Source organism: Delphinus delphis, chromosome 3, assembly GCF_949987515.2.
Source record: "Delphinus delphis chromosome 3, mDelDel1.2, whole genome shotgun sequence".
In the NCBI taxonomy this organism is placed as follows: Eukaryota; Metazoa; Chordata; class Mammalia; order Artiodactyla; family Delphinidae; genus Delphinus; species Delphinus delphis.
The window spans coordinates 20,269,210-20,296,878 of NC_082685.1; the positions used below are offsets into that span (position 1 = coordinate 20,269,210).

The 27,669-nt window shown below is 48.4% G+C and overlaps 2 protein-coding genes across 5 annotated transcripts; one reads left to right on the top strand and one right to left on the bottom strand.

The window, feature by feature from the left end:
- The first annotated feature begins 7,718 nt into the window (after nucleotides 1-7,718).
- On the top strand, nucleotides 7,719-11,709 carry NHP2 (NHP2 ribonucleoprotein). Its single transcript, XM_060008270.1, has 4 exons — nucleotides 7,719-8,006; nucleotides 8,218-8,287; nucleotides 10,587-10,692; nucleotides 11,355-11,709. Exons 1-4 carry the CDS (start codon nucleotides 7,847-7,849, stop codon nucleotides 11,478-11,480), a joined length of 462 nt encoding a protein of 153 aa, XP_059864253.1. The 5' UTR covers nucleotides 7,719-7,846; the 3' UTR covers nucleotides 11,481-11,709.
- Nucleotides 11,710-11,789: 80 nt separating this feature from the next.
- RMND5B (required for meiotic nuclear division 5 homolog B) lies at nucleotides 11,790-27,332 on the bottom strand. 4 transcript variants are annotated; one of them, XM_060008266.1, is made up of 11 exons: nucleotides 27,109-27,162; nucleotides 26,859-26,980; nucleotides 22,536-22,698; nucleotides 19,360-19,505; nucleotides 19,091-19,231; nucleotides 16,503-16,603; nucleotides 16,154-16,320; nucleotides 15,031-15,196; nucleotides 13,508-13,610; nucleotides 13,262-13,416; nucleotides 11,790-13,174 (listed from the first exon to the last, which is right to left on the bottom strand). In XM_060008266.1, exons 3-11 carry the CDS (start codon nucleotides 22,672-22,674, stop codon nucleotides 13,111-13,113), a joined length of 1,182 nt encoding a protein of 393 aa, XP_059864249.1. In that variant the 5' UTR covers nucleotides 22,675-22,698; nucleotides 26,859-26,980; nucleotides 27,109-27,162; the 3' UTR covers nucleotides 11,790-13,110. The 4 variants fall into 4 exon arrangements, with proteins under 4 accessions (XP_059864249.1, XP_059864252.1, XP_059864250.1 ...); XM_060008269.1 differs by lacking the exon at nucleotides 22,536-22,698 and having other exon boundaries at nucleotides 27,139-27,332; XM_060008267.1 differs by lacking the exon at nucleotides 22,536-22,698 and having other exon boundaries at nucleotides 27,109-27,168.
- Nucleotides 27,333-27,669: the final 337 nt, after the last annotated feature.

Consider the following 27,669-nt stretch of genomic DNA (forward strand, 5'->3'; position numbering starts at 1 on the left):
CTCACTATACAGAACAGGGTGGGACGGATAGGTGGAAATAGAGGAGGAGGGAACAGGACTCCATCTATGCTCTTGCCCTGAACCCTTCCAATCTGAGGGGTGGGTCTGCTTCCTTTTCTGTTCCCTCATGATGATAGATTGGGGTGGGGAGGAGAGGTATTCATTTGTTCAATAAGCATATCCTGGGGACTGGCTCGGTGTGTTAGTTTCCTAGGGCTGGCTTGGCTTAAAACAATACAAACTTATTGTCTCATAATTCTAGAGGCTAGAAGTCCAAAATCAAAGTATCCGCAGGGCTGTGCTTTCTCTGCAGGTTCTAGGGGAGAATCTGTTCTGTACCTTTCTCTTAGCTTCTGGTGTCACTGCTATCCCTGGTGTTCCTTGGCTTGTAGACACATCTCTCTAATCTCTGCCTCCATTGTCACATGGCATTTTTCCCTCTTCTTATAAGGACACCAGTCATATTGTATTAGGGTCCACCCTAATGAGCTCATCTTTACTTGATTACATCTACAAAACCCTATTTCCAAATAAGGTCATGTGCACAGGTACCAAGGATTAGCACTTGAACAGATGGCTTTGGGGGACACAATTTGACACTGGGAATGCTGGCCCTTAGGAGGGTTAGGGTTAGGGTTAATGTAGGGCATCAGCATTGACTCTCCCTCCTTCCCACTTTCCCAGCCAGTGACCTGGGGCGGCCAGTGGCATGTGGATTTGATTTCTGGCAGGGATAAAACTAGTGGGGAGGATGATATTTTTAGAAGTCCAAGGGACCCTAGCGACCACCTAATCCAGACATTTAACAGATGGGAAGCTGAGACAGTTCCACGAGACACTTTGTGTTATGGTTGGGCACTTTGTGCTGAGGCAGCTGCTGTGGGCCATGGACTGTGGCTCCAGTTGGTGGTGGGGAGAGGGGGAGGGTGGCCACTGAGTCCGTTGTCAGCCCTGGATCCCCAATCACAGCCTGAGGCAGACTCTACTTTGGGCCACCAACACCTACTGAAAGCCCGTGCTTTTCCCAGATGGGTTTTTTGTCTGGGGCTGCCTGGAGAGAGGAGGAGGTGGTGCGGGCCGGTGCTGCCACTGTTTCAGTTCTGACTCCCACTCACACAGTCCCGGGGCCTGTGGGTGCCATGCAAGGCAAGTTCCCTCTGCAGTGCCCCCGCCACCCCCGAAGCCTCTCCTGGGCTGCAGCTCTGCCAACCCGCTTCATCTGCTACCCTCTTCCATTGGCTTTGCATGCTCTCAAAAATCAGGGAAATCTCTCCTCTGTTGGAGACTCTCCTGTTTTCTTTGCTGTTTTGGTAGAAGTTGGTGATGTGTTGATGTGAGTGTGTGTGTGTGTGTTTCTGGGTGCATGCACGTGCATGCAAAACCTGCCCTGTCTCCACAGTGCCAGCTGCCTCCCACTGCTTAACGGGATTCTTGAGCATAGTGCTTGATGGGCACATTTTCTGTTCTTGTGCCCAGAAAATCTCATCCTTCTCCCTTGCTCTCCTTGGACTTGACACTGGCATGCCTGCCAGACTTCGTGCCATGGAGTGAGCTCTGGTCCTGAAATAGCTGATCCCCAAGCAGCAACATCCTGGGGCTCCAGCTGCAATTTACAGCTAAGGCCAAGGCAGAGGATGCCAGCATAGGCACCCATGGGCTAGAACTCTGAGCGGCTGGAGTTTTTGCTGCCAGCATTTTCTGTGGAGTTCGCAGACCGTCAGGAGTAGAGAAGATGCTGAGGAGGTTTGTGTCTCCACCATTGCCTATCGGACTCTCCATTCATTCCAAAAAATGTACTGAGCATCTAGTATGTGTCAAACACCGTGCCAGGCATCAGAGGGAGCTAGAGAAAGTCCTTGCCTCCCCAGGGGTTCCAAATGAACTCTACTGCTGTGTTCCATGACTGGGAAGCATCAGGAACTCTAAGAACTGGAACCTAGGAAGAGATCTGGGAAAAAGCTGCTTCCTACTGAGATTTGTGGAATGGCTGGGGGGAGGGGGTGCTGGTAAAGCCTGGAGGTGAAGCAGGGGGAGGGCAGGGCTGAAGACAGCCTGGTGGCAGGGCCCAATAGAATGGCCACTCTCAGCACTTACCGCAGCCATGTTCATTGTTGGGGTCCCTCCGTCTCACAACACAGAAAGCTCCAGGAGGGCAGAGACTGTCTGTGGAACTGGTACCTGGCAGGGAGTCAGTGCTCAGAAAACATCTGAATGAATGAACTTCACAGAGTTTTCTTTAGATCTTGAGGCTACTGGGGAGCAGGAGTTTAAGTTCAGGTTCACCTGGTTAGTTTTATGATTTTGGAAGATCATTCAGGCAACTGTGGGAAAACAGGGGAATGGACAGTATGCCTGAGGAGCTTCCTCTGCTGTTCGCTGAAGGGGAATCAGATTTGAACCTAGCACCTGAAGATGGAGGAGGCCATCTACAAGGACCAAAGAGCAGCTGTAAGAAGCTGAGAAGGATCCCTGGCCAATAGGAAGCTAGGATCCCAATCCTACAACCACAAGGAACAGAAACAGGCCAACAGCAGGAATGAGCTTGGAAGAGGATCCCAAGTGCCAGATGAGATCACAGCAGTTGGAAACTTTGACTTTTACCTTTGTAAGCACTGATCAAGGAACCCAGCCATGCCATCCTGGACTTCTAACCTGCAAACCTGGGAGAGAATAAAAGGATATTGTTTTAAGGCACTAAGTGGTCATATATTACAACAACAATAGAAAATGAACACACCAATTGCTGGAATCATTCACTGAATTGAAAACACAGGTAGAGGGGCAGGTCAGACAGGCTAGCTGAGAAAAGACACCCAGGAGGAGTTGGAGTTGATGATAAGCATCCCCACCTCATCAGGTTGTGGAGAGGATCAAATGCATAGAAAGTAAGTGCTGGATAAACGTTGGCCACTGTGGGTGTGGCTGGAACTGTGGGGAGACCTGGGTCCCAGATGTAGGTGGAGATCTGGGAGTTACTGCAGAAGGGCCGCTGCCTCCAGACACTGAACCTATCCCATAGTTGTTGATTCCATGGGCTGTGATAGGATGGAGAAAGCAGGTGACATTGCCACTGCCCAAGCTCTGCTGTGCCCCCTGGGCCTGGGGTCTGTCAAGTGGGCTGGTCCAGCCCTGTCTGACCAGGCTCACATCTCCTCTGTTTTGAGTGTATGCCTACCCTCTGGAGAAGTGAGGAATTACCAGGATTGATTGTGGCCAGCTATGGCTTATGAACTTTTTATTACCGTGCTCTGTTAAGAGCTGGTTTCTTGCTTTGCCTTTGGAGAGGGGCATGGAGGTCATGGTCCTAGTCCTAGAATGTGAGAACTGGAATCATCTTTGGGATCTGTCTATTCCCTCTCCTCCGGTAACAGGAGGGGAATGATGAGGCTTGGAGAGGCAGGGACTTCTCCCAGACCACAGAGCAAACCAGGGACCAGGCTTCCCTCTCCCTCAGTCAGTCTTTAGCTGGGGGTGGAGAGAGGTGGGATTCAGGGAGCAGCTGATGGTCCCCTTCCTAGTCCTGTGCCCCCACTACTGCTGAGGAGGAACAGAAACCTGACCATACTCGGTTTCATCTGGGCCTTCCTTTTCTACACATGGAAGGAGGAATCTATTTTTCTCTTTCTTCAAGAGGGACAGAGAGGAGGGCAGACAAGCTGGAGTGGAGCAGACTGGGGAGGAAACTGGGTTGAGAGTGTTTGGGGCTTGATAGGGAGAACTTGGGTGTCAGAGTCCATTTGATTTAGATGAGTCAGCAAACGTTTTCTGTTAAGGACCAGATAGTCAATATTCTTGGCTCTGTGGGCTACACAATCTCTGTTGCAACTATTCAACTCTGCTGTTACAGTATGAAAGCAGCCATGGGCAGTATGTAAACAAATGGGTGTGGAGTTTTTGATAAAACTTTATTTATAAAAAAAGACAGGGACTTTTTTTAGAAGACCCAATGCTGCCCACCAAAATTAATTAATTAATTTAAAAAAACCACATATGCCCACATGAAAACTTGTACATGAATGTTCACAGCAGTACATGAATGTTCACAGTTTCCAAAAGGTGGAAACAACCCAGTCCATCAACTGATAAATGGATAAAATATAGTATACCCATACAATGGAATGTTATGTAGTAATGGAGCACTGACACATGCTACAGCATGGACAAACCTTGAAAACATCTTAAGCAAAAGGAGTCAGACACAAGAGGCCACATACTATATGATTCCATTTCTGTGAAATGTCCAGTACAGGGACATCTATAGAGACAAAGGGGAGATTAGTGGTTACGTAGGTCTAGGGAGGATGAGGGGGTCAGAGGTGATAGCTAAAGGGTGCAGTGATGAAAATGTCCTAAAATTGACTGTGGTGATGGCTGCACAACTCGGTGAATACACTAAAACCAGTGAATCATATACTTTAAATGGGCAAATTGTATGATACGGGAATTATATCTCAATTTAAAAAAATTATCTACCCCAGTTTTCTAAAAGAAGGGACCTTAGTCCATCTAGGTCTAACTTTCTCATTTTATAGATGAGGCACTGAAGCCCAGAGAGGTTGTCATTTGTCATTTAGAACCCTGATTGACTACCCATTAGCCATTACATTCTCACCCATTCTACCCTGCTTCAAGTGAGTGGGAGTGGCCATTCACACAAAATCAGTGAAGTCACACAAACCACCTTGGATCTGGCACAGATCTCTGAGACTGGTGTTAGAAATACACGGTGTGGTTTACTGAGGACAGATTTGTTCTTGGCACTTCATTGTCTTATGGCTCAAAAAATTGACACTTGTGACCTGGCCAAGCCAAGATTCCCACACTTTCACTATCCAGCCACATTTCACAAACTTTGAGCTAAAGTTGAATACCGAGTCACAGGAGATGAGCAGAGCGTGAGCTTGGACATTAGCGGACCAGGATTCAAATTCAGCTTTGTGTGAGCTGCATGAAGCTATTACCTTTATGAGCCTCAGAAAACTGTGAATAATAAAGGTATTCTTTGTGAGCACTGGATGAGATATCACATGTAATGTGCTTGGCATATAAATGTTAATTCCTTCCTCCTTCCATTTGAGAACTGAGAGGTCTTCATAACTGAGACCTTGGTGAGGTCAGTCAAGCACATTTGCTTGAATTGGGTTTCCTGGGGATGATAATTCTCTGTGCAGTTCATCATGCCCAGTGCACACATCTGGGAGCACCTTTCCCCTTTGCAACACTGACACATTGTCACCCAACCAACAAGGCTAAAAGAGGAATAGAAAACCACCCAGCACCCTCTTGCACTGTTGGTAGGAATGTAAATTGATACAGCCACTGTGGAGAACAGTATGGAGGTTCCTTAAAAAACTAAAAATAGAATTACCATATGACCCAGCAATCCCACTACTGGACATACACCCTGAGAAAACCATAATTCAAAATGACACATGAACCCCAAAGTTCATTGCAGCACTATTTACAATAGCCAGGACATGGAACAATCTAAATGTCCAATGACAGATGAATGGATAAAGATGTGGTAAATATATACAATGGAATATTACTCAGCCATAAAAAGGAATGAAATTGGGTCATTTGTAGAGATGTGGATGTACCTAGAGTCTGTCATACAGAGGGAAGTAAGTCAGAAAGAGAAAAACAAATATCGTATATTAACGCATGTATGTGGAATCTAGAAAAATGGTACAGATGAACCTATTTCCAGGGCAGGAATAGAGACGCAGGCGTAGAGAATGGACATGTGGACACAGTGGGGGAAGGGGAGGGTGGGATGAATTGGGAGATTAGGATTGACATATATACACTATCGTGTGTAAAACAGATAGCTAGTGGGAACCTGCTGTATAGCACAGGGAGCTCAGCTCAGTGCTCTGTGACGACCTAGATGGGTGGGATGGGGGTGGGTGGGAGGGAGGTCCAAGAGGGAGGGGATATACGTATACATTGTACAGCAGAAACTAACACAACATTGTAAAGCAATTATACTCCAATAAAACAAAAAAAAATACTAAGATTGAAAAAGAAAAGAAAACCACCCTGCAGAGCCCTGCCAGCTGTGTGTTCAGAGGAGCTCTGCTCTCACAGTCTCACGTGCCACTTGGGGAGGGTTCCCTAGGGAGGGCCAGAACTTCTACTGCAGGACCTAGGGGGAGGGAGAAGGTGGGGGAGGGTTTGGGGTGAGAAATGGTACAGCAAAGTGGTGGACAGTAAGGCAAAGCTGACAGTAGCCACCAGTCCTAAAGCTCAGGAGGGACTATCTTTTCTCAAGAAATTCCAAAGTGCAAACATTTAAAAGGTCAATTTTTGGTTACATTGTGCATACAAACTTTGCTTATTTTCAAATTATTTTTTGTTGCTTATATAACTATTCTCATTGTTCAACTGATATATTTTTCTATTTGTGAAATTATTTGGGGTCTAAGTTTAGTATGGATTGCATCCTACTTTTTCTTATTAAAATACTAAGTTTTTTAAAAGCTACTTGTTTTTTATGTAACGACTGCACTTGGTTACAGGGTTAAAAGGTCAGTTTTCAGCTGGCTTAACTGCTTTGTGCTGGCAAGGCCACATGCAGGCTTCTAAAGTTCCACTTTCTGGCCTGTTTGGCCACCACAAAAATGACGAGACTAATTGACAAATTAGTTGCCTTTGTCAATCCTATAATCAAAGGCAACTAATTTGTAACAATGATCTAATTAATATTCATCCAGTGTTCCAAGACAGGGTACATGAAGTAAGTAAGTCAGAGGTACAAGATCCACCCCCGTCTAGGCCTGCTCGCCTCCCCAGCGTTACAGTCCATTAATCCTCTAGAGTTAACTGCAAACCGGGCGCCTACTCAGATCTCTCCCCCACCACATCCCGAAGTCTCAACCCCAGTGTTCATGCTGTCTTCCCTCTCAGCTCCCCCCAGCTGTCTCCGCCATGCCTTGCGTGGGCGTGATGCCAGGCGGCGGTAGGAACTACAAGGAAAACAGAGGGTTAGGCGATGCCGTTGGGAGGTCGGCGGGAACTGCAATTTTAGATACTTTGGTCAGGAGAACCTCTCCCGTGGTAAACATCTGAGCAGATTCCTGCGGGAAGGGTGGGAGCGAGCCACCGGCTCTCTGGGGAACAGCGGTCTAGACCGAGGCAATCAGTGAGTGAGTGGGTCCATCCCTTGCCAGGAAAGAGAAAGCAGAGTGTGAAAAATCGTGCTGGAACGAAGGAATCGTTAGCAGGGTCAGGCTTTACCTTAACCTTGGCACCTAGGTTACACCAGCCAGGACCAGTTCAGGACCTGGGACCTGACCGGGCTAGGCACTGCCTAAGGGATCAGATTCTAAGGAGTTTTGGAATCACACCGAGCAGCCTTCCCATTCTTCCAGTCCGGTCGCAGACCCCGCGCTTTAGGCAAGGATCCTGTCGCCTTAAATGTGGTCACGACCCTACAGGTACAGCCTCCTCCTCCTCCTCTTCCTCCCGCCGCCTATTCTGTGACGCCGAACTCTCAGATGAGCCCAAGCCTGGGTCCCAATGCCTCCTCACCTCCTCCAGGCCCCGAATCCCTCAGGGCTCCGCCCCTTGCCTCCTGAACCCTCTGACTCCGGCCCTAATCCACTCCGCCCCGCCCCGCCCCAGTTATGGGAGTGGCCCCGCCCCTACGGCCGAGGCCCCGCCCCTCCGTGCTGTATATTTAAGAAGCTGAGCGTCAAGAATTGGTCAGAGTCGGAGACCTGAGTTCCTAATTGGTTATGGTGTACTGCCTGCTTCCTGCAGAGCGGCATGACCCGGAAGTGATTCCTGAAGCGCCGGCCGCGTGGATTAGTACTTTGGGCACTCGGTTGCCGCGGTCGCTGCCATGACCAAAATAAAGGCAGATCCAGACGGGCCGGAGGCTCAGGCGGACGCGTGCTGCGGAGAGCGCACTTACCATGAGCTGCTGGTGAATCTGAACCCCATCGCGCAGCCTCTGGCTTCTCGCCGCCTCACGCGGAAGCTCTACAAATGCATCAAGAAAGGTGCGGCGGGACTTTCCTGGTGGTCCAATGGTTAAGACTCTGCGCTTCCAGTGGAGGGGGCATGGGTTCGACCCCTAGGTGGGGAAGTTACGCAAGCCGCGTGGCGTCTTCAAAAAAAAAAAAAAAAGGTACGGGTGGACGCCGGGGTGAGTCGGGACAGGGCGCGGGTGGCGGGCGGAGGTCCCCTCGACCGATTCTTCTGTCGTTGCAGCCGTAAAGCAGAAGCAGATTCGGCGCGGGGTGAAGGAAGTTCAGAAATTTATCAACAAAGGCGAGAAAGGGTAAGAACCCCCTCCCGCCGGATTTTGCATTTCTAAACGATGACGAAGGTAGCCCTGCTACTTAGTAGGTAGTCGGTAAAAGAGCTATGACTCCCCCTCATGTGCAGAAGGTAAATTCCCTTCCGTACAGATGCTGATACATCACTTACACGAGCGCAAAGGGACACCATGGGGAAAGTGAATTCCAGGGGAAGCGAATCGTATAAGCCAGCTCACTTAGGGTAGATCCCAGTTTCATTCATTCAGCGACTATTTACTGACTCCTCTTTTTCAGGCACTATACTATGGCGAGACAATGACAGTAATCAAATACACACAAAATTACAAGTGTCATAGGTAACCATGAAGGAAAAGTACAGGGTGCAGTGAGAATGACTTTATTATCCTACATCTTTTCTTTCTGGCATTTATTAGAACCTGAAACTTATTTGCATTTTTATTCCCTGTATCTCCCACTAGGGCCAGAAAGTAAGCTCTTTGAGAATAGGAAAAAGCCTCTCACTGCTTTACTTTCACAAGTGTCTGGTACATTGTAGGTGCTCCAGAGATAAATAATGCTGGGGGGATTTGATGCTCTATGGAGTCTGACCTAGGTGGGGTAGCTGAGGTCTGAAGATATAGGAATTAGTTTGTGGGCTGGGGGGGAGGGGAGACATTCTGCCAGAAGAAAGTGGATTTCAGGGCAGGAGAGGGTAGTAGTGGACAGAAGTGCTAACTTCGCATGGGGTTTTTGTAAGCCATGGTAAGTTTAGTTTTTGTACTCAGAGCTTTGGAGGCCACTGAGGGTTAAAGCCAGGGAGTGACATAATTATGTTTACACCTTAAGAAGATTTTTCTGGCAACTTTGGAAAGGATCAGAGGTGGAAGAATAGATGGGGAAATTGAGATAGGAGGCTACTGTGGCATAGAAGAGGCGAGGGCAATTTTTGATTGGGTTAGTGATGGCGAGATGGAAAGAATTAAAGTGGATGGATGAGAGGACTTTCCGATATGGAGTGAAGAGGTGTGGATTCCAGGCGAATGGACAGAGGGCACACTCACTGAAATAGTGAATAGTGGAGGGAGCTGGGTTTGTATGGGAAGATCATGAGTTTGGTTTTAGACAAGTTTTTGAGGTGCCTTTTAGACAAATGAACCGTCTCCCTAGCAGAAATGTCAAACAGGCAAGTGGCTATAAGGGTTTGCAGTTTGGGAGAGGGTCAGGCTGGAAAGAATAGATTTGGGAGTTGTCAACACATAGTTGGTGCTTGAAGCCTTGGTTATGGATGGGGTCAGCTGGGGAGAAAGTACTGACAGGGCAGCCAAGGACCAGGCTGTGGGAACAGCAGCATTTAAAGGCTACTGAGGAATTCCCTGGCGGTCCAGCAGTTAGGACTCCGTGCTTCCACTGCAGGGGGCCCAGGGTTCGATCCCTGGTTGGGGAACTAAGATCCCGCAAGCCGTGAGGCACGGCCAATAAAATAAGATAAAGGCTACTCAAAGGAAGAGGAGCCTGCAGAGGAGGAGAGTATATGAGGCAAAAGGAAAACGAGGAGTGTGGATGCAGTGCTTTGAACCAAGAGCTTTTTCCTTCTGTTTTCCTCTCCCTCCCCTAGGGAACAGACCCTTCCCTCTGTGTCATCAGGGCTGCTGAGGCCCTTGTCCCAGAACCCCAACACTTTCCCAGCTAAGAGCCCTAGCTGGGGATTCTCTGGCAAGCTTTCATTGGATCTGTTTCCCTGTCACTCCTGGGAATGATCCTGGAAGCACTCAAGGCCCTTAAATGTGACTAGTTTTTCTAGCCGTCTTGTCTGCCCCATCCCCATCCTGGACTCCAAAGCCATCCCTGGCTCCCCAGCAATAGCCAGCCCCTGTGTATCTGGTATCCTTCTGATTCTCTCGACCTTAAATGCTTTCCCTGTCTCCAGCCCCTCCACGGGCTGCCTGACATGTTCATCATTCAGCTTTTCTCTCAAGTATCATTTCCTGATTCATTTTTTGATCTTCCAAGGAGAGCTGAGCTCTTACTCCTTGGCATCTCTCTCATACCTCATCTGTCCCAGCGCGGTATGCTTTGTCACACTTGGTGGCATTTACTTGTTGCCAAGCAATAGAGATTACCTCTCCAGAGGAATGCACTCACCAAACCAACCTGCATGAATTTCTAAAGGTTGGGAGACACACATTAATAATTGGACTCTTTGAGGTCATGGGGCAGCTTACCCATCTCTGTACCCCCAAGGCCCAGCTCAGAGGCAACACTTACGACTGAAAGAGGGAAAAAGCAAGCTGGAAATGACAGTGGTTTCTCTTATTTCAGGATCATGGTTTTGGCAGGAGACACATTACCCATTGAGGTATACTGCCATCTCCCAGTTATGTGTGAAGACCGGAATTTGCCGTACGTCTATATCCCCTCTAAGACGGTAAGGAGCACGTGTGCCTGATCTTGCTCAGCACAGGAGGGAGGGTGTCTGGGATCAGGTATGTGGCAGCAGGCCATAGTGGGAAGGAGCATGAGCTTTGGAGTTAAGACAGGCCTGGATGGATTCTTGGCTCTGCTGCTTCCTAGACGAGGGACTGCAGATAAGTTACCTCTCTGCACTTCCATTTCTTTCTTGTAAAATGGGAATCCCCTTCTCCATGGACTATGGGAATGAAACAGAAGGTGAACTTGTATATGTAAGTCCTATTAGGTGGGTACAGTTTCAGAGGGGATGTTCTAGGGACCTGAAGCTGTCCTTACCCTTACACAGCAGAGGCCAGGTCTGGGGTCCAGGGAGTGGGGGATGGCAGGGACCTGGAAAGCATAGGCACTGACCAAGGGGACAGCCCCTGCTGGGCTGGAGCCCTTTCACAGTTGCCATGTGAAACTGTAGGCCCAGTGTTGCTGGACCACAACTCGAAAGTTTGCTGAGTTTAAATGGTGGCAAAATGTTAACATTGACTGACTAGCACATGTCTTAACATTGACACTAGCACTAGTCTGTGGGCTGGATTAGGCTGGTGGATCATCAGTTTGTGACTCCCTGGTATACAGGTTGTGCGGCCTTCTTTCCAAACAGCCCTTCTATTTCCTTCTCTGCAGGACCTGGGTGCAGCCGCCGGCTCTAAGCGCCCCACCTGTGTGATAATGGTCAAGCCCCATGAGGAATACCAGGAGGCCTATGACGAGTGCCTGGAGGAGGTACAGGCCCTGCCCCCACCCATGTGAAGGACTTAGGCAGCAACCTGGGCACCTGCTCCAGAAGCTGTTGCATTGGCAGCGCACCAGCTGGCTGCCCACATTCATGGCATCTCTCTGGTACCCTGAGGCACGTGTTCTTCCCAGGTGGCTCCAACAGCTACTTCACGGCAGCAAAGCCAGCATCTTCTCCATCAGTGCTATTTTCTGTTGAGCTTCAATGAAGATGACGTGGGAGAAATAAATGCTAAAACTAAAATGTGCTGAGTCTGTGGGTGTTTTTTTAAGCAGCAGCTACTGGTGGGGCTGAGGAGTTGGTGGGGAGGAAAGGGCAGAAGCAGCCTTTCTCCTCAGAGGACCCGAGGACTTCAAGAATGTTCAGTGCTAGTGCTTGGCCACCAGAGCCAGTGCTAGACTCAAGCTGAGAACAGACCCTACTGCCCACCCTGAGCTTTCCACTCCCGCTTCCAGAGTAGCTGGGAGCTGCAGGACGAGCCAGCTGAGCCCAGGCCCCACTTCACCTAAGCCTGTAGCTCCTATGTCGGGGACACCCCCATTCCTCTTTTCTTTTTCCCCAAGAGACTTAAATGCCACTGGGAAGCTGACAGAAGGAATGTACCCACCCACACAGTAAATTTTAAATAGATATATGAAGTTAATTGCAGAACCCCAGGCCATCTCTCCTGCTTGGCATAATGGCCCCATAACCTAATCCCTTCAAACATTTTAGACTTATGGTGCCTTCCTGTTTTCAAAGGCCCAGCACAGGACCCAGTACACACAGCAGCCAAGCTTCAGGCACCCCGGAATAAACTGGAAGGACCTTGGGCTTGAGGGTTGGATCTGGTTTAAACTCCAAGCTCTCTTCTTGATAAGCTGTGAGCCTTTTTGGGCAAGTCACTTCATCTTCCTACATCCCTTCACACTCAACTCTAATAAGGAGGTAATACGATTTTATATGTGTATATGTAAAAGCACCTTGCCCAGGGTCTGCCATCTCCTAGCTTTTTCTCCCAATCAGATGCAGGTTGGGTTCTTTAGACTGGGCTCTGTGGCTGCCATGCTCCCAACCAGCAGCAATAGTTAGGCCATGCCCAGTACCTGTGCGCAGTGGGCACGTGGTAATTCTTAGCCTGTGAAGCTAAAGGTGGGCAAAGTAAGGAGAAGGCCCGTGAATATATTTGCTCAAAGTTATAAAACAACGGCATTCAGTTCTATCCCAGACTATTTACAGTGGGAAATTGATGCATACAGTTGTGAGGCTGTACAGTGGGAGGAATGGACACAAGCCTTGGTGTGGCAGTAAGAGACCTGGCTGAGGGCAGGATGGAGGACATCTGCTGTGCCCGCCAAGTCCTTTGCTTCTCTGTAAGTTGCTACTAAGTCAACAGCAAATATAATGAAGGGGAGACAGAGCAGGAGTACAGAGGCCAGAGTCTCCCTGCCCTTAGAGCCAAGGAGCCAGCTGCCGGATGTAGGCTGCTTCATCTCCCTCCTTGGCCTCTGCCACAGGGCCACTCCAGCCCCTGCCTGTGGTGGCACTCCTCAGCCAGTTGCTCTGAAATGAACCACAGTCCACAGAAGCCAACCACCCCCACGGAGACAGACCAAGGCTCATGGGTGAAAAACCTCTTTCAGCAAAGTTCCTCCCAGGCAGGAATCAGAATATGATGCGTTTCCCATCTGCTGGGTTCTGCTCCATGGGACAGTAGGGACACTTCAGCCTACAAAGGGAGGAGAACCAAGAATGTCTCAGGGGGCCAGCCAGCAGAAGGATCAAGCCAAGGTGGAGCAGAGCACATGGAACTTACTTTCCTCCGTTAATGAGCTTGTTGAGTGCATCTCGGGAGATGACATGGCCACAAATGAGCTTGATGGGAGGGTTGGAATCCGACGTCTGCTGACGGAGGATGGGGCACGCGAACACTGAGTGGTACCAGCACTTCATACCTAGTTCGATCTCAATCTGGGGAGGCCAGCAGAGGTGTGAGTCCCACTTCCCATGGCGGCTGTCCTCCCCAGCACCTCCTGCTGTACCTCCCCCTGCCAGGCCTCACCGGTAACTCATCCTTGTGACTCCAGACCCCAGTGCACTGCCTCTGCTCGATCACAGCTTTAATGTTCATCAGCACTGGCAGCGCCACACAGCCAGAGGCAAAGCTGCAGAACAAAGAGCAGGGGCTGGAGTGACCCTGACCAAGAACCCAGCAGACAGACAGAAGGACCAGCACATTGTTGGAATGTGACTTGGGACAAGGTTTCAAAGTGGCACTTGATCAAACCGGTACTTAAAAATCTCTCAGGTAACACATAAAGCCACATATGTAGTCATGCGTCCAACTCTAAAAAGTCATTCTAATGCACCCCCAAATTTGAGAATCTATAATAAACACAAAAGGAAAATCCAGGGGAGAGATAATCTGTTCATCCCAAGCACTGATAAGTCCTTGGTGTGACAGGGACAGTGATGTTTGGAAGGGCCCCATCCGGCCTGTCTACCCCATTCCATTGTCACAGTGCACCTCTGTAACTGCAGTCAACCAGGGCACTTAGATACAGGAAAAAGCAGATTCAGTCCTCACAAGGATTGGGCGGGGGGTGGGGAGCCGACTGGCTGGAGCCTTGGGTACCAAACGCCTAAAACACGCAGGGCAGTTGTGTGCAACAGAACCGTCCTAAGGCACCGGTGTTCCCACTGGGAAAGACTGTTCTATAACCAGAGTCTGTGGTAACGAATTGGAGGGTGCAGCCTATCACAGTGGGGCAAGGCGTGAGATTCCACAGCCAGCCTAAATAAAATACACCACTGTGGTGCGGTATGTGGTGGGGTCAGGTCCAGGTGACCTTTAGTCCCTGTGAGGCCCTAGGAGCCTGTTTTCTCATGTAAAATGAGGATAACAGTACCTCTAACTCCTTGGTTCGTTGTGAAGCCATGAGAAGAATATTAACTATAAAGGAGTCTTCTGAGTGAAAGCTCTCAGCACATATGACTCAGCCACTCAAGTCTCCCTGAAGGGAAGTTGTGTTTGAGAGATGAGGTGGCAAGAAGGCCAGGCTGTCAGAGGGTCTTGTGATAATCCAGGGGTGAGGTGCAGGAGAAACAGACCTCACTCAAGAGACTATAAAATGGGAAACTTGGGCTTCCCTGGTGGCGCAGTGGTTGGGAGTCCGCCTGCCGATGCAGGGGACACGGGTTCGTGCCCGGGTCCGGGAGGATCCCACATGCTGCGGAGCGGCTGGGCCCATGAGCCACGGCCACTAAGCCTGCGCGTCCGGAGCCTGTGCTCCGGGAGAGGTCACAGCAGTGAGAGACCCGCGTACCACAAAAAAAAAAAAAAAAAAAAAAAAATGGGAACCTTGACCCTGCCATTGACCTTGTGGTGATCCCAGGCCACAACTCTTTCTAAATCTGTTTCTCCAACTGTAGAAAGAAAGGTAATTCCTATCTGGAAGAATGACTAAGACAGCCAGTTTAGGTCTGTGAAGGCACCAAGCACCATTCCTGGACGTGGCAGGGCCTTGGCAAATTGGGTTTCCCTCAACCCTCCCACTTGTGCTGCCCCCACAGGGCTGGCTGTACCTGACGCTGAGGGGTGACTCCACAGAAAGGCCCAACAGGGAACAAGCATCGCGCGTAAAGGTCTCACAGATCTCGGCCCAATGGCTGTTGTCCAGGAGGTGGCAGTAGGGTGACTTCTCCAAGCCCAGCCGCAGGTATACCAGACTGCCCATCATCACCTGGATCTCTACAAGGCAAGGGGGCATCAGGGTACAAGGAGGCAGCCTTTTCCCAGGGTTCCGCATCCAGCCCTGTGGTGGCAGGGCTGCAGAGGCAGTATGAGCCCCATGGCTCCCAGGCCCGAGACCTGACCAAATGGGGGTTAAAATGCCCTCTGGCAAAACCAGTTTTCCCTAAAATCCAGTGAGGAAGTGGGGTCTCAGGCCTGCTTCTGTGGCAATCATGACCCCACAGCATGAGGTAGGTAGGGGTTTCAGTTTCCTTCCCATCCTTTCAGCTGCATCAAGGAGTGAGCTCAGGCCAGCGCTCATGTCTCTGTTCTCCAACACTAGCTAATTCCCCCACCCCACCCCCGCCTTTTTTTTTTTTGGCCACGCCTTGCGGCATGAGGGATCTTAGTTCTCTGACCAGGGATCAAACCCATGCCCCATGCAATGAAAGTGTGAAGTCCTAACCACTGGACTCCAAGGGAATTCCCTAATCTCCCTTTTTAAAAAGCTTTCAGGAGGCAGCAGTATCTAGCTAAGATTTCATAACATTGCTGGGCTTTCATGTTGTTTATCTCTAAATAAAATGTGAAGTAATAAATGTGAGGGGAGCTAAAGAAAAAAGTTACTAGTAGTCGGGTGGTTACTAATTGTGAACATCTGGAAGGTGAGGCTCAAACAACTGAGGTTTGGAATTCCTACTGTGAGGCAGAGCAGCATGAGGGCACGCGTGTCGTGGGCAGGCCTGGTGAGCTCTGGGTGGGGGTGTGGCACGTGGCTGGGGACCAGAGGTGGTGTGAGATGAAGCTCGGAGGGTATGGCAGAGGCGGTGAGGAAGGGCCTTGAGTTTGTAGTTCACCTGGGCGACAGTTGGGGAGGGGTTCCCACGCAGCCCCACGTGGGGCAGGGACAGGCAATCCCAGACGTGATATCTGCCAGAGCCCAGCATTGCCCACACTGGAACTCGGGGCACGTACCCCGCTGGTGAAGCCGAGCAAAGGGCTGGAAGTGCCGGGCGTAGCTGAGGGCCTCCAGCTGCTTCTCAGGGCCACCTGCCAGGAGGCGGATGAAGTGCAGTCGGTGCAGCTTGAACTCCAGGGAGCTGTTGAGCTCGAGCAGACGCTGCCTGTGGGAGACGGCCCATCTGGGAAGAAAGGGGCCAGCTGAGTGTGGAGGTGGTGGGGCGAGAGAAGGGGCCCTGGAAAAGCCTCCAAGAGCCTATGTGAGGCCCGTGAGACAGAGCTGGAGACGTGTCAAGTATGCTGAGTGAGGTGAAGAGCACAGACAAGCCCTGTCCCCCGCGGGCCCACCCAAGGGCCAACGTACTCCAATGCTGGCCCCAGGTCTTGTTCATGCAGAGCTTCCAGGATTCGATTCAACTCCAGGAAAGGTTGCTTGAAATCCAAATCCACATTCAGTGTTGATTCCTAGAGGGAGAGAGAACAATTCACCACTGGAGGACAGCGTTTCCAAAATTCTCTGCTCTACACCTAATAAAACCTCATCCACCAAAGACAAGCTAGAGAGGGCCAGGTTTTACATGAGGAGCCATGGTCTCTTGCCAGACACCTGGACCCCTCTTATTCCCAGTTCAGTTCTGGGAGGCTGAGTGCTACATGCTGGCCTCCCAGAGAGCAGACTGCAAACCCCACCCCACCTGCTGGGGTACTGGAGACCCACACTGAGTAGCATGGAGAGAAAATTATTCCTTTTCAATCCCCCTAATTACATTAAGGGAAAGTATCCTTTATTTTCACTTCTAGTGTGTCTTTAACACCTAACAAGTGCTACTTCGTCATTTTACTAATCTTCCTTTTTAAGAAAGGGATTACCAGGCACTCAGACCTCTGGCTGGCAACCAACTCTACCTAGAAATTAATAACTTCACTTTTCATTGTATATATATATATATATTTTTTATATTTTAAATTTTATTTTATTTATTTTATTTGTGGCTGCGTTGGGTCTGTTGCTGCACGTGGGCTTTTCTCTACTTGAGGCGAGCAGGGGCTACTCTTGGTTGTGGTGCGCGGGCTTCTCATTGCAGCTTCTCTTGTTGCAGAGCACAGGCTCTAGGTGCGCGGGCTTCAGTAGTTATGGCATGTGGGCTCAGTAGTTGTGCCTCACGGACTCTAGAGCACAGGCTCAGTAGTTGTGGCGCACGGGCTTAGTTGCTCCGCAGTATGTGGGATTTTCCCGGACCAGGGCTTGAACCCATATCCCCTGCATTGGCAGGCGGATTCTTAACCACTGCGCCACCAGGGAAGCCCCCATTGTGTGTGTGTGTGTGTATATATATGTATATGTATATATATATTTTGTTTGTTTGTTTGTTTTGTTTTGTTTTGCGGTACACGGGCCTCTCACTGCTGTGGCCCCTCCCGCTGCGGAACACAGGCTCCGGATGCGCAGGCTCAGCGGCCACGGCTCACGGGCCCAGCCGCTCTGCGGCATGTGGGATCTTCCCGGACCGGGGCACAAACCCGCATCCCCTACATCGGCAGGCGGACCCTCAACCACTGCGCCACCAGGGAAGCCTCATTGTATATATTTTTATAGCTACTCTCTTTTTATATCAGGGGCACTGATTTCTAAAATTTATTTAAAGAAGCAACAAAAGCAAAAAATAAAAAGCAGGACTACATCAAACTAAATTAAAAGCTTCTGCACAGCAAAGGAAACCATCAACAAAATGAAAAGGCAACCTACCAAACGGGAGAAAATATTTGCAAATTGTGTATCTGATAAGGGACTAATATCCAAAATATATAAAAACTCATATAACTCAATAGCAAAAAAAAACCCTTAAAAAATGGAGAGAAGATCTGAATAGACATTTTTCCAAAGGAGACATCAAAATGGCCAACAGGCACATGAAAAGATTCTCTACCTCAATCATCAGGGCAGAGCAATGCAAATCAACATCACAGTGAGCCATCACCTTGCACTTGTTAGAATGGTTATTATCAAAAAGATAAGAAATAACAAGTGTTGGCAAGGATGTGGAGAAAAAGGAAACTTCGTGCACCTTTGGTGGGAATGTAGATTGGTGCAGCCACTATGGATAACAGTATGGCTCAAAAGATTAAAAATAGAGCTACCATATGATCCAGCAATTCCAATTCTGGGTACTTAACCAAACAAAATAAAAACACTAACTTGAAAAGATATCTGCACCCCCATATTCATCGCAGCATTATTTACAATAGCCAAGATAAGGAAACAACGTAAGTGCCCATCAATGGATGAATGGATAAAGAAGATGGTGTGTGTGTGTGTGTGTGTGTGTAAAATGAAATTATTATTCAGCCATTAAAAAAGTAGGAAAATCCTATCGTTTGTGGTAACATTGTGGATGGACCATTATGCTAAATGAAATGTCAGACAGAGAAAGACAAATACCATATGAACTCTTATGTGGAATCTAAAAAAGTTTTTTTTTAAGAAAACCAAGCTCATAAACACAGAGAACAGATTGGTGGTTACCAGAGGTGCAGGGTAGGGTGTGGGAGAAATGGGTGAACTGTTTTTGTTTTTTTTTTAGTTTTAATAAATTAAATACAATTTTTAAAATAGCTATTAACCCATTTAAGGAAAGAATGCATCAACAGAAAGGAGCTGGTCTACAATGGAAGCAAAGTTAAGGGGCGATCTTAGAGGAAACATTGGACTTCCCATGTGCAGTCCAGAGGGGAGGATGCCCTGCCAGGCCAACTGTCCACTGGAAACAGGTCTCTGGGAAGACGTATCCCTATCAGACAATCAGAGCTGATGACATACATATTTGAGTCATGTAAATAAGCTGACCTGTCTGGATACAAGAAAAAAATAATAACGGGGTCCTAATATAAAGAAAACTACCAAGTAGAAAGCAGAACAGGCAGGTACCAGTGCCTTCCCAGCGGGCTCGTTACCTGGCACAGCTCCTCAGCAACACTGAGCATGCCCTGCTGGTACAGGTGCTCCAAGATGGCCATCTGCAGGATCTGCTGCTGCTTCTCCCGAGAGTCCCACACTGCGTCGGAGACTACACCGCAAATCTCAGAGTCAAAGTTCTGACGAGGATAAGAGACAGGGCCCTGTGACTCAGGGTCTCAATTCTCACACTGGCTTCCTGAGAAGCCCTGCTACACACTAGCAGCAGGTGTTCCCGCCCCCAGTCCGGGGCCACCCATATGCTCACCCTGTCAATGGCTTTGCCCACTCGGGAGACACTGCTGTGAATGTCCTTGTGGTCTGAAGCCAGTTTCTGCACGGTGTCTTTTATCTTCCGGCAGCACTGAGACATCACCAGGGAGAGGGTGGCTGAGAGAGGGGTCCCCTGGAGGGCTGCAGAGAAACACCGGCAATGAGTCAGGACACAGAGGAGAAGACCTTGTCCCTGCCTCCTTATTCTAAATGCCAGCATGGAGGCCGGGAAGCAGCCCTGAACTCCAAAGTGAAAGCTTCTACTACAGGTCCTGCCACTTTTTAACTACATGACTTGGAATTGGTCAAGTGGGACAAGCCGGTTCATCTCTCAGAGTCTTCATTTCCTCATCTGCAAAATGGGGGTGATAGCACTGGCCTTGTAGGTTGCTGTGAAATGAAGATGATTTGGCACTTACTGTGGGCAAGTATTTGGTTTTAGCTCATTTAATCCTCACCACCATTCTGTGCAGTGGGCACTGTTAGTATCTTGTACTACAGCTGAGGAAGCTGAGGCAGTAACTTGCCAGATGTCACAGCAGTGATCTGAAGCCCAGGCTCCTCACCACCACCCAGATGGCTCCTTATTATCTTGAGGGAGATACCCTGTGGGAAGGCTTTGAACCGTAAAGTATTGTTCCCATGTTAATGCCTCTAATTAACCCAGAGGACACCAGGCAGGCCAGGGCCCTCCAGGGAAGCACAAGGACATTTCTGGCTCAGGATGCCAGGTTTACAGTGGTGTCCACCCCCCATGGCTGGATGAGCCACACGAACTACCAAGAGCACGTGGGGCTTGGAATAGAGAAGGCAGACAGGGCACGGGTCCCTTCTTCCAGCCCAGCATCTATGTCCCTTCTTTAGATGGCAGCACCTCGGTTCAGGGAAGAAAACACAACCCAGGGAAGGGAACGTGACCCAATAGGGCCAGGGAGCGTCTCAAGCTGCAAGACCAGAAGCCCTGGAAGAGAGAAGCATTCTGCCAGGTTGCTAAACAAACAAAAGTGAACTGGAGTTGCTGGAGCACCATGGCCACCTCAGGGGAGCACTGCTCTGAGAATGAAGCCAGTGTAGATTGAAGGTATCACATGAGCACCTGAGATCTCACATGAGATGAGTTGGATCTCACATGAGATCCAACTGGGCTGGACCTTTCAGTTACCTGAATCTATAAATCCAGCAACCATACCCCCTTCGTTTGTTTAAGCTAGTCTGAACTAGGTTTCTGTCACCTGTAACTGAATGAGTCCTGACAAATACAAACAGGAGGTGGTGGCTGGGCCTACTCCTACTAGGATGGCTATAACCAAAAAGACAGGTGATAATAAGTGTTGGTGAGGATGTGAGGAAACTGGAACCCTCATACATTGCTGGTGGGAATATAAAATGTTGCAGGTACTTTGGAAAACAGTGTGCCAAACAGTGTGCACACAAAACAGTGTGCCAACATTTTCTTCAAAAAGTTGAACAGAGAGTTACCATATGACCCAGCACATAAAAAAAGAATGAAGTACATGGTACAATAGGGATGAACCTTGAAAACACTCTAAGTGAAAGAATATAAAAGGCCACATATTATATGATTCCGTTTATATGAACTGTCCAGAATAGGTAAGTCCATAGAGAGAAAGTAGATTAGTGGTTGCCAGGGGCTGGGGGAGAAGGAGAAATGGAGTGATTATTAATGGGTGGGGGATTCTTTTTAGAGAGATGAAAATGTTCTGTAATTGGATAGTGGTAAAGACTGTACAATTCTGGAAATATACTAAAAACCCACTAAATTGTACACTTTAAAAGGGTGAATTTTAATGTGAATTATAGCTCAATCAAAAAAAAAAAGGAACTAGGGGTTACCTCTGGTCAAATCTAAGACAATTTGATCACCAAAATAAATAATAACAGTAATGGATTATAACCCATTGAATAATGTAAGAATTTATGAGTATGAACTTGGAATGAAGGAAGGAAGGAAGGGAGGAAGGAAGGAAGAAAGAAGGAAGGGAAAGCTCCTTTCTTATAGTTAAATGCCAACTAATAAGTGTATAGGGAATGATAGACCAGGAAAAATCACCCATGTTGCAACTAATTTTGTAATGATTGGTTCACGCAAGAATCATCAATGAATGCTAAAACCAGTGGGCAGAGTCTGATAAAGCACAGGAAATTTATATAGTCTCAAAGTACCTCCCCACAAATTACTTATTGATTAACTCTAAAGAAAGAAATATTAACCTTAGGGTGTAGGAACCTGGCAGACACCATCTTAACCAAAGATCTTGATCAAAGTTAACATCACCCATAATGGAACAAGCTGATACCTTGTACCTCCTGATGTGATGCACTGAGAAACACATCAGTTCTGAAGTACTCTTGCCCAAAATGCAAAAAAATAAGGAAACAGCAAACAAATCCAAATCGAGAGACGTTCTGCAAAATCACTGGCTTTAATGTTTCCAAAATGTCAATGTCATGAAAGGCAAAGGCAGGTGGAGGAAATGTCCCAGATTTAAAAAACTAAAGATAAGACACAAGAAACTAAGTGCAATGCTTGATCTTGGATTGGATCCTGGACTGGAAAATAAAATTTAAATGTTTTACAAAAATTATTGGATAGTGGCAAATTGAAATATGAGCTATATTCATTAGGTCATAATATTAATGTCTAACTTCTTGATTTTAATAATTATACTGTACTTACGTAAGAGAATGCCCTTGATCTTAGGACATACACACCAAAGGCTTAGCTGTATGATATCTGCAGCTTACTTTCTAATGGTTTTAAAAGTAAGAATATGCAAGAAAACTGATAAAGCAAATACGGCAACATACTAGCAGTTGGTGAATCTTGGTGAAGGGTATATATGAGCTCTTTATACTGTTCTTAGGACTTTTCTGTAAACTTGAAATTATCTTAAAGTGTCTTAAAGACTCAAAATAGAAAAGCAAATTGAAAACAAAACGTAAGTGAAAATAATCTCAGGTAAATTAATAATTTCTGTTGGGCTTTTTGAAATAGCTCAGAGACTTCTATTGTTCCCCATTGAAGAGGCCTAGGGATCCATGTATCAATGCCCTAACCATCGTCCTTCCAGAACCCTATTATCAAGCAGCCTTGGGGTCTCCTAGGCCCCAAGGGAGGCAGGTGTGGGGCTCTAGTGGGGGGACACCCACCTGCGCTGGCCAGCTCAGCCCGCAGCTGGCCCACGTAGTGCAGCAGCTCCTCCAGGCTCTGCTCACAGTGCTGCCCATAGGTCAGGAACTTCTGCAGGACCTTGTCCACCTCTCTCTCCACACTTGCACACTGCTCCATGGCAGCCACTGTGTCAGGCCCCACCTGGGCCAGAGGGGCACAGTGAGGAGGGCTCCCAGATCCCACCTCACCATTCCCATATCCTATATCAATGCTTAGAAATTCCCAGCTTAACATATCTGTACACAGCTTCCATCACCTCCAGCCAGGGTGCCCATTGGAGGTGCAGGTAGGCGTGAGGACGGGTCTTCTGAATCATGGTGAGAAAATTACTCTGTTTTCAACTCTTTTCATTAGAATCCTTGTTCATCTCTTTTTAAAATTTTTTTTGGCTGTGCCACAGCATGCAGGGATCTTAGTTCCCAGACCAGGGATTGAACCCATGACCCCTGCAGTGGAATCGCGGAGTCTTAACCACTAGACCACCAGGAAATTCCCCTCATCTCTTTTTTAATCGGAAAAGAGAGCAGGCCTTGCAGAGCCCTCAGCAGGCAATACTATCTATGCTATCTAAGTAGAAATCCATACATACATTGCATATTCTAATGTTTCATGTATTTTCATATGTTCATTATGGCCACCTCTTCACTTAGTGGATTTGGTTTTCCATATACTATAGTGATAGAAGCCATGAAGGCAGTCCTTGAATGGCTGATGCTTGAAAGCACAGCCTATGGAACAAATGCTGACCACAATGGCCTGAGAGGCCTTGCCCACCACTCCTACCTCAGCCTCCCTGCCGCTTGCCCACAGACAGGCAGCTCATATTCCCTTTTTCCTTCACAGCTCCGTGCCTTGGTATGCTCTCCATCACCCCTCACTTCCTGGACTACTTGAGAATCTGGCCCATCCTTTCCAAGGCAGCTAAGAGGTCATCTCCTTCTGCAGCTGTCCCTAGCCTGCTCTCACCTGGCTCCCTCCACTCTCACTTGGCACCCTTCTATTTCAGTTTTGATCACTGGGTAACGATCTGTTTGAGGGCTTGCCTCCCCCACTAGACTAGAACATCTCTGGTTGTAAAACTCTTCCTCCTCATGGTACCATTGAAGAAAGTTGACTTTTCTTGTCCCACCTTTCCTACCACTAAGGTCCCATTCCTAATTCCCTTCAACACTGGGCCACTGCTCCCCTCCATTTCAGAGCAGCCTTTGACACTGAACACATGGACAATCCTTAAAATGCTGGTGATAGAGTTGATTTTGCTCCCCATCTTTCCATCTATGGGATTTAAAGTGAGAGGGCTCTGTCAAATGCATCTCTCAAACGTTCAAATCTAGCCAGTTGTTCATTCTCTCAAAGAAGGGTACAGAGTAACATCACAAAGAGAATTCTGTGTCCAAAGTGACCACCGGGATTCTCCCAGTCTCACCAGCCTCTCTTCCCATTCCCACCAGTACTGTTAGCCCTGGCCCCATCATCTTGGTCCAACCTATAGCCACTATCTCCTTATCAGACAGGGGATGAGTAATGGAGAAATGGTACCCAGGGCCTTGAGATGTATTTATGCCCTCCCTCCTATGATTGACACTATCACAGTAGAATTTGTTAATCATGGTGTCTAGAAGACATGCCCCCCTCTTCATGCCCCCTGAGGAAATACCCTATAACTGGAATATGAACCACTACAGGCAAAATATAACAGGGATACCTGTTGGAAATAATATAATAATAATTATTGCTATGAATAGTTAATATTTTATAGGGGCTTATTATGTGACAGGTGCTGTTCTAATGACTTGGCATGCATTAATTCACTTAATTCTTACAAAAGCACTATGAGGTAGGTACAATTATTAGACCTACTTTACGGATGAGAAAATGAAACTCAGATTAAATAAATTGCTCAAGGTCACGTAGCTGCGAAGTAGAGGACCTGGAACCGAAGCTGGGCAGTCTGGCTCCAGGCTCCAGAGTCCTTCTCTGAAGCACAGTCCTCTCTGGACCAGCTTAACAGGCCATCATCTCACCAGGAAAGGAAAGCAGCCAATATTTGTGGTTGGAATGAGTGTACAGCAATGATTAATGATGACAAGAAACAGGAAAGTAACCACAGAGCCTGTGAGATGATCAGCTAGGAAAGATGGCAGTACAAAAGAATGTTTGCCAAGAGTGGGAACCAGAATCACAATTTACTGAAAATAAACACTGCTCAAGAAAGGTTACAACCTCACCAAGGTCAAACAGTATGGCCCTGTCAGACATCAACTAATACCAGGATTATCAAAGGGAAGCCCAAGTCAGCATCTTGAAATTGTATTAAAAAGCTGAGGGAGGAGATGGGTACAAGAATTTTCATCCCAGTGCTGTGTTGTGGCAGGGAGTTTGAGACAACCCAGGGGCCTACGGGAAGTGATAAGTCAAGTAAAATGTGGGAGATGCACCTATGGAAACCTGGGTAGCACTGAGAAACCATGTTCCGGATATACCCACAGCAACATCAGTAAGATCCCAAAACACGGTACTGAAGGGAAAAAAAAGAAACAAAATGAAGTCCAGGCAGAATACCACTTATGTTTTTAAAAAATATATGCATACAACCAAGGACACACGCAAATAAAAGGATATGTACCAAACACATCAGAGTGGTTTGCTGCAGTTGGGTGGGGGGGAGGGAATGGGGAAAATGGGGATAAAAGGGAATATGTAAATTAATGCAAAGGAGAAAAAGGGCCTGTGTGGACCAGTTAAATGTACACTGAACTGATAAATGTGATTACCTCAATAAATTTTTTTTTAATAAAATAAACGAGATGGGAAAACAGAACTGCTTACAGGTATTCCATCCGAAAAGCCCAAGAGGCCAATTCGGCCTGTCCAGGGTTAGCCACTCTCCCTTAATCACAGCTGGTCATCTTCACCAGGCACAAGGATGGATGAGTGTGAGTTTGTCTTCAGGATTAATCCAGGGAGTTTCATTTCCATTATCCTAAGCCCTCCTCCCCAAGGTCTCACATGGACAGAAATTATCTACCAGGGTGATCACCCCAATACAACACATCAGATCCTGTCACCCCTTTATGCATCACTGCCACGGTTTGACATAACATGCCCTTTGCAATTGTACATTTACTTCCTTTGCACAAGCTATTCCTGTGTATAGAGTGCCCTCCATGCTTCTCTGCACGGAGAACACAAGATGCTGTTTAATCATGAAGCCCATGAAGCTCTCAATGAAATCTCCCTGCCTCCTCCTCTGCTTCACAAACCAAACCTCTCTCAAGGGCGCCTATACCACACACATCTGAGTTCTCAGCACTGCGGCACAGTAAACTGCCTATTCACACGTCTGTCTCCCCGCACTAGACTGAGCTGCTCAGGGCTGGAGTCCAATCTCATCCTCTGTCCCCTCAGTGCCCAGCCCAGGGCCTGGTCCACGGAGGGTACATCCATTTCCTAACTAGGGGGCCCTGAGCTCAAACTTGTCTCAATTGGGCAGGAAGAGACATGAGTGCAATACTGAAATCCCCACCAAGGCAGGCATAGGGGTTTTGTCCCCAGTCTTCAACATCCTAACACAAGAGGGCCCCTTCTGGGGCCAGGGGAGAAGAAGGGAAGTTTCCGCAAATCACAGAAAGGTCCCCTTTGCCTGACACAGAACTGGACAGCCTCCACCGACCCAACACTTAATCTTTTCACCCCCCATCTCTATCCAGTCTTCACCTGACACATCACTCCTTTGCTTAAAATTCAATAGATTTCCACATACTCAGAATAAGTATGGGAGATGGGTCTGCAAGGCTCTATGTGAGTCAACTCCCAACCACCTCTCCAACTTCATCTCCTACCACTCTCTTCCTTAATGGCCATATTCCAACCACACTAGTTTTCTTAATATTTCTTGAACATCAGTTTATTTCTACCTCGGGGCTTTTTCCCTCTGCCTGAACACTCTTTCAGATCTCCCTATGACTGGGTCCGTGTTAGGGTTTCAAACGCATTTCTTCAGAGATGCTCTCCTAGACCACAGTATCTAATGTTGCCCCCTCTGCCCCACCCCGTACCTATTAGTCTATCATATCACCCTGTTCCTTTTCTTCATTGCACATCTTTATTTCAAGTTTCAAATCTTTCTTCTGTCATTAACCAAACCTGGAAGGAGGAAAAAGCCCACCAATCTTCTTGGACTACAGCCCCTGCTGGGAGTTTCACCTTCATTAGCATGCATATTACTGGCAAACTCCTACTCATCCTTCAAAAGACCTTAGTCGAATGCCCTGCCTGGCTCCCACGTCCGCAACGGTTACCTCCGGCTCGGCAGGGTCGCAATAGGATGGGACGTGTGAGTTCGAGCCACTCCCCAGGTAGGGGCGGCTCCCCGAAGGGTCTCTGAGAATGTAGGAGTCCAACTCCCGGCCCTGGCCGACGTCTGAGGAGAAAACAAACCCAAGGGCGGACTGGTGAGGGGGCTTAGTCCCGCGGCTTTACAGAAGACCCGGGGCCTGGGAGCCTGCGTAGCCGAGCAGCCGCCCACCGCGCTCCGCCCTCTGACCGTACCTCCCGGCAGGGAAGCCAGCCGGCTCTCACCTGGTCCCGCAGCCCGTGGCCTGGTTTCCGGCGCCGCTGTCAACGGAACCGGAACCTGCGACAGTTGCTCCGAGGCTCTGGATTCGCCCACTCGCGGCTCCGCGGAGGGGTGGCCGAGCCTCCCCCTCCTGCGCACGAGTGGAGTCGCCCGCAGGGTCAGGGCGGCAGCTGAAAACCGCACCTCCGACCGTCGCGGGGCTGCGCCCGGGCTCCCCCGGGAGTCCGAGGCCGCCGGCCCGGCCCCGACTCTGCATGTCTGATGGGAGGAATCGGAGCGACCCACTCGCTGGCTAGCGGGGGTGCGCGCGGCGGCTCCGCGTTCAGAAGCCCTAGACCAGCAATAACTCTGCCTCCCCCGGTCCGCGCCCTCCCACCCTCATTCAAAGTAAAGACAATACTGAACAACACAATGCATGTAAGGTCCAACAGTTAGGCTTTCCCGCGATGGCTCCTTGATGCCCTTTTTGAAACATCAAATGATGTTTAAAAGAGAAGTCCCCTTTTTTCTACCCCAGCCCTGCTGCTCCCCTA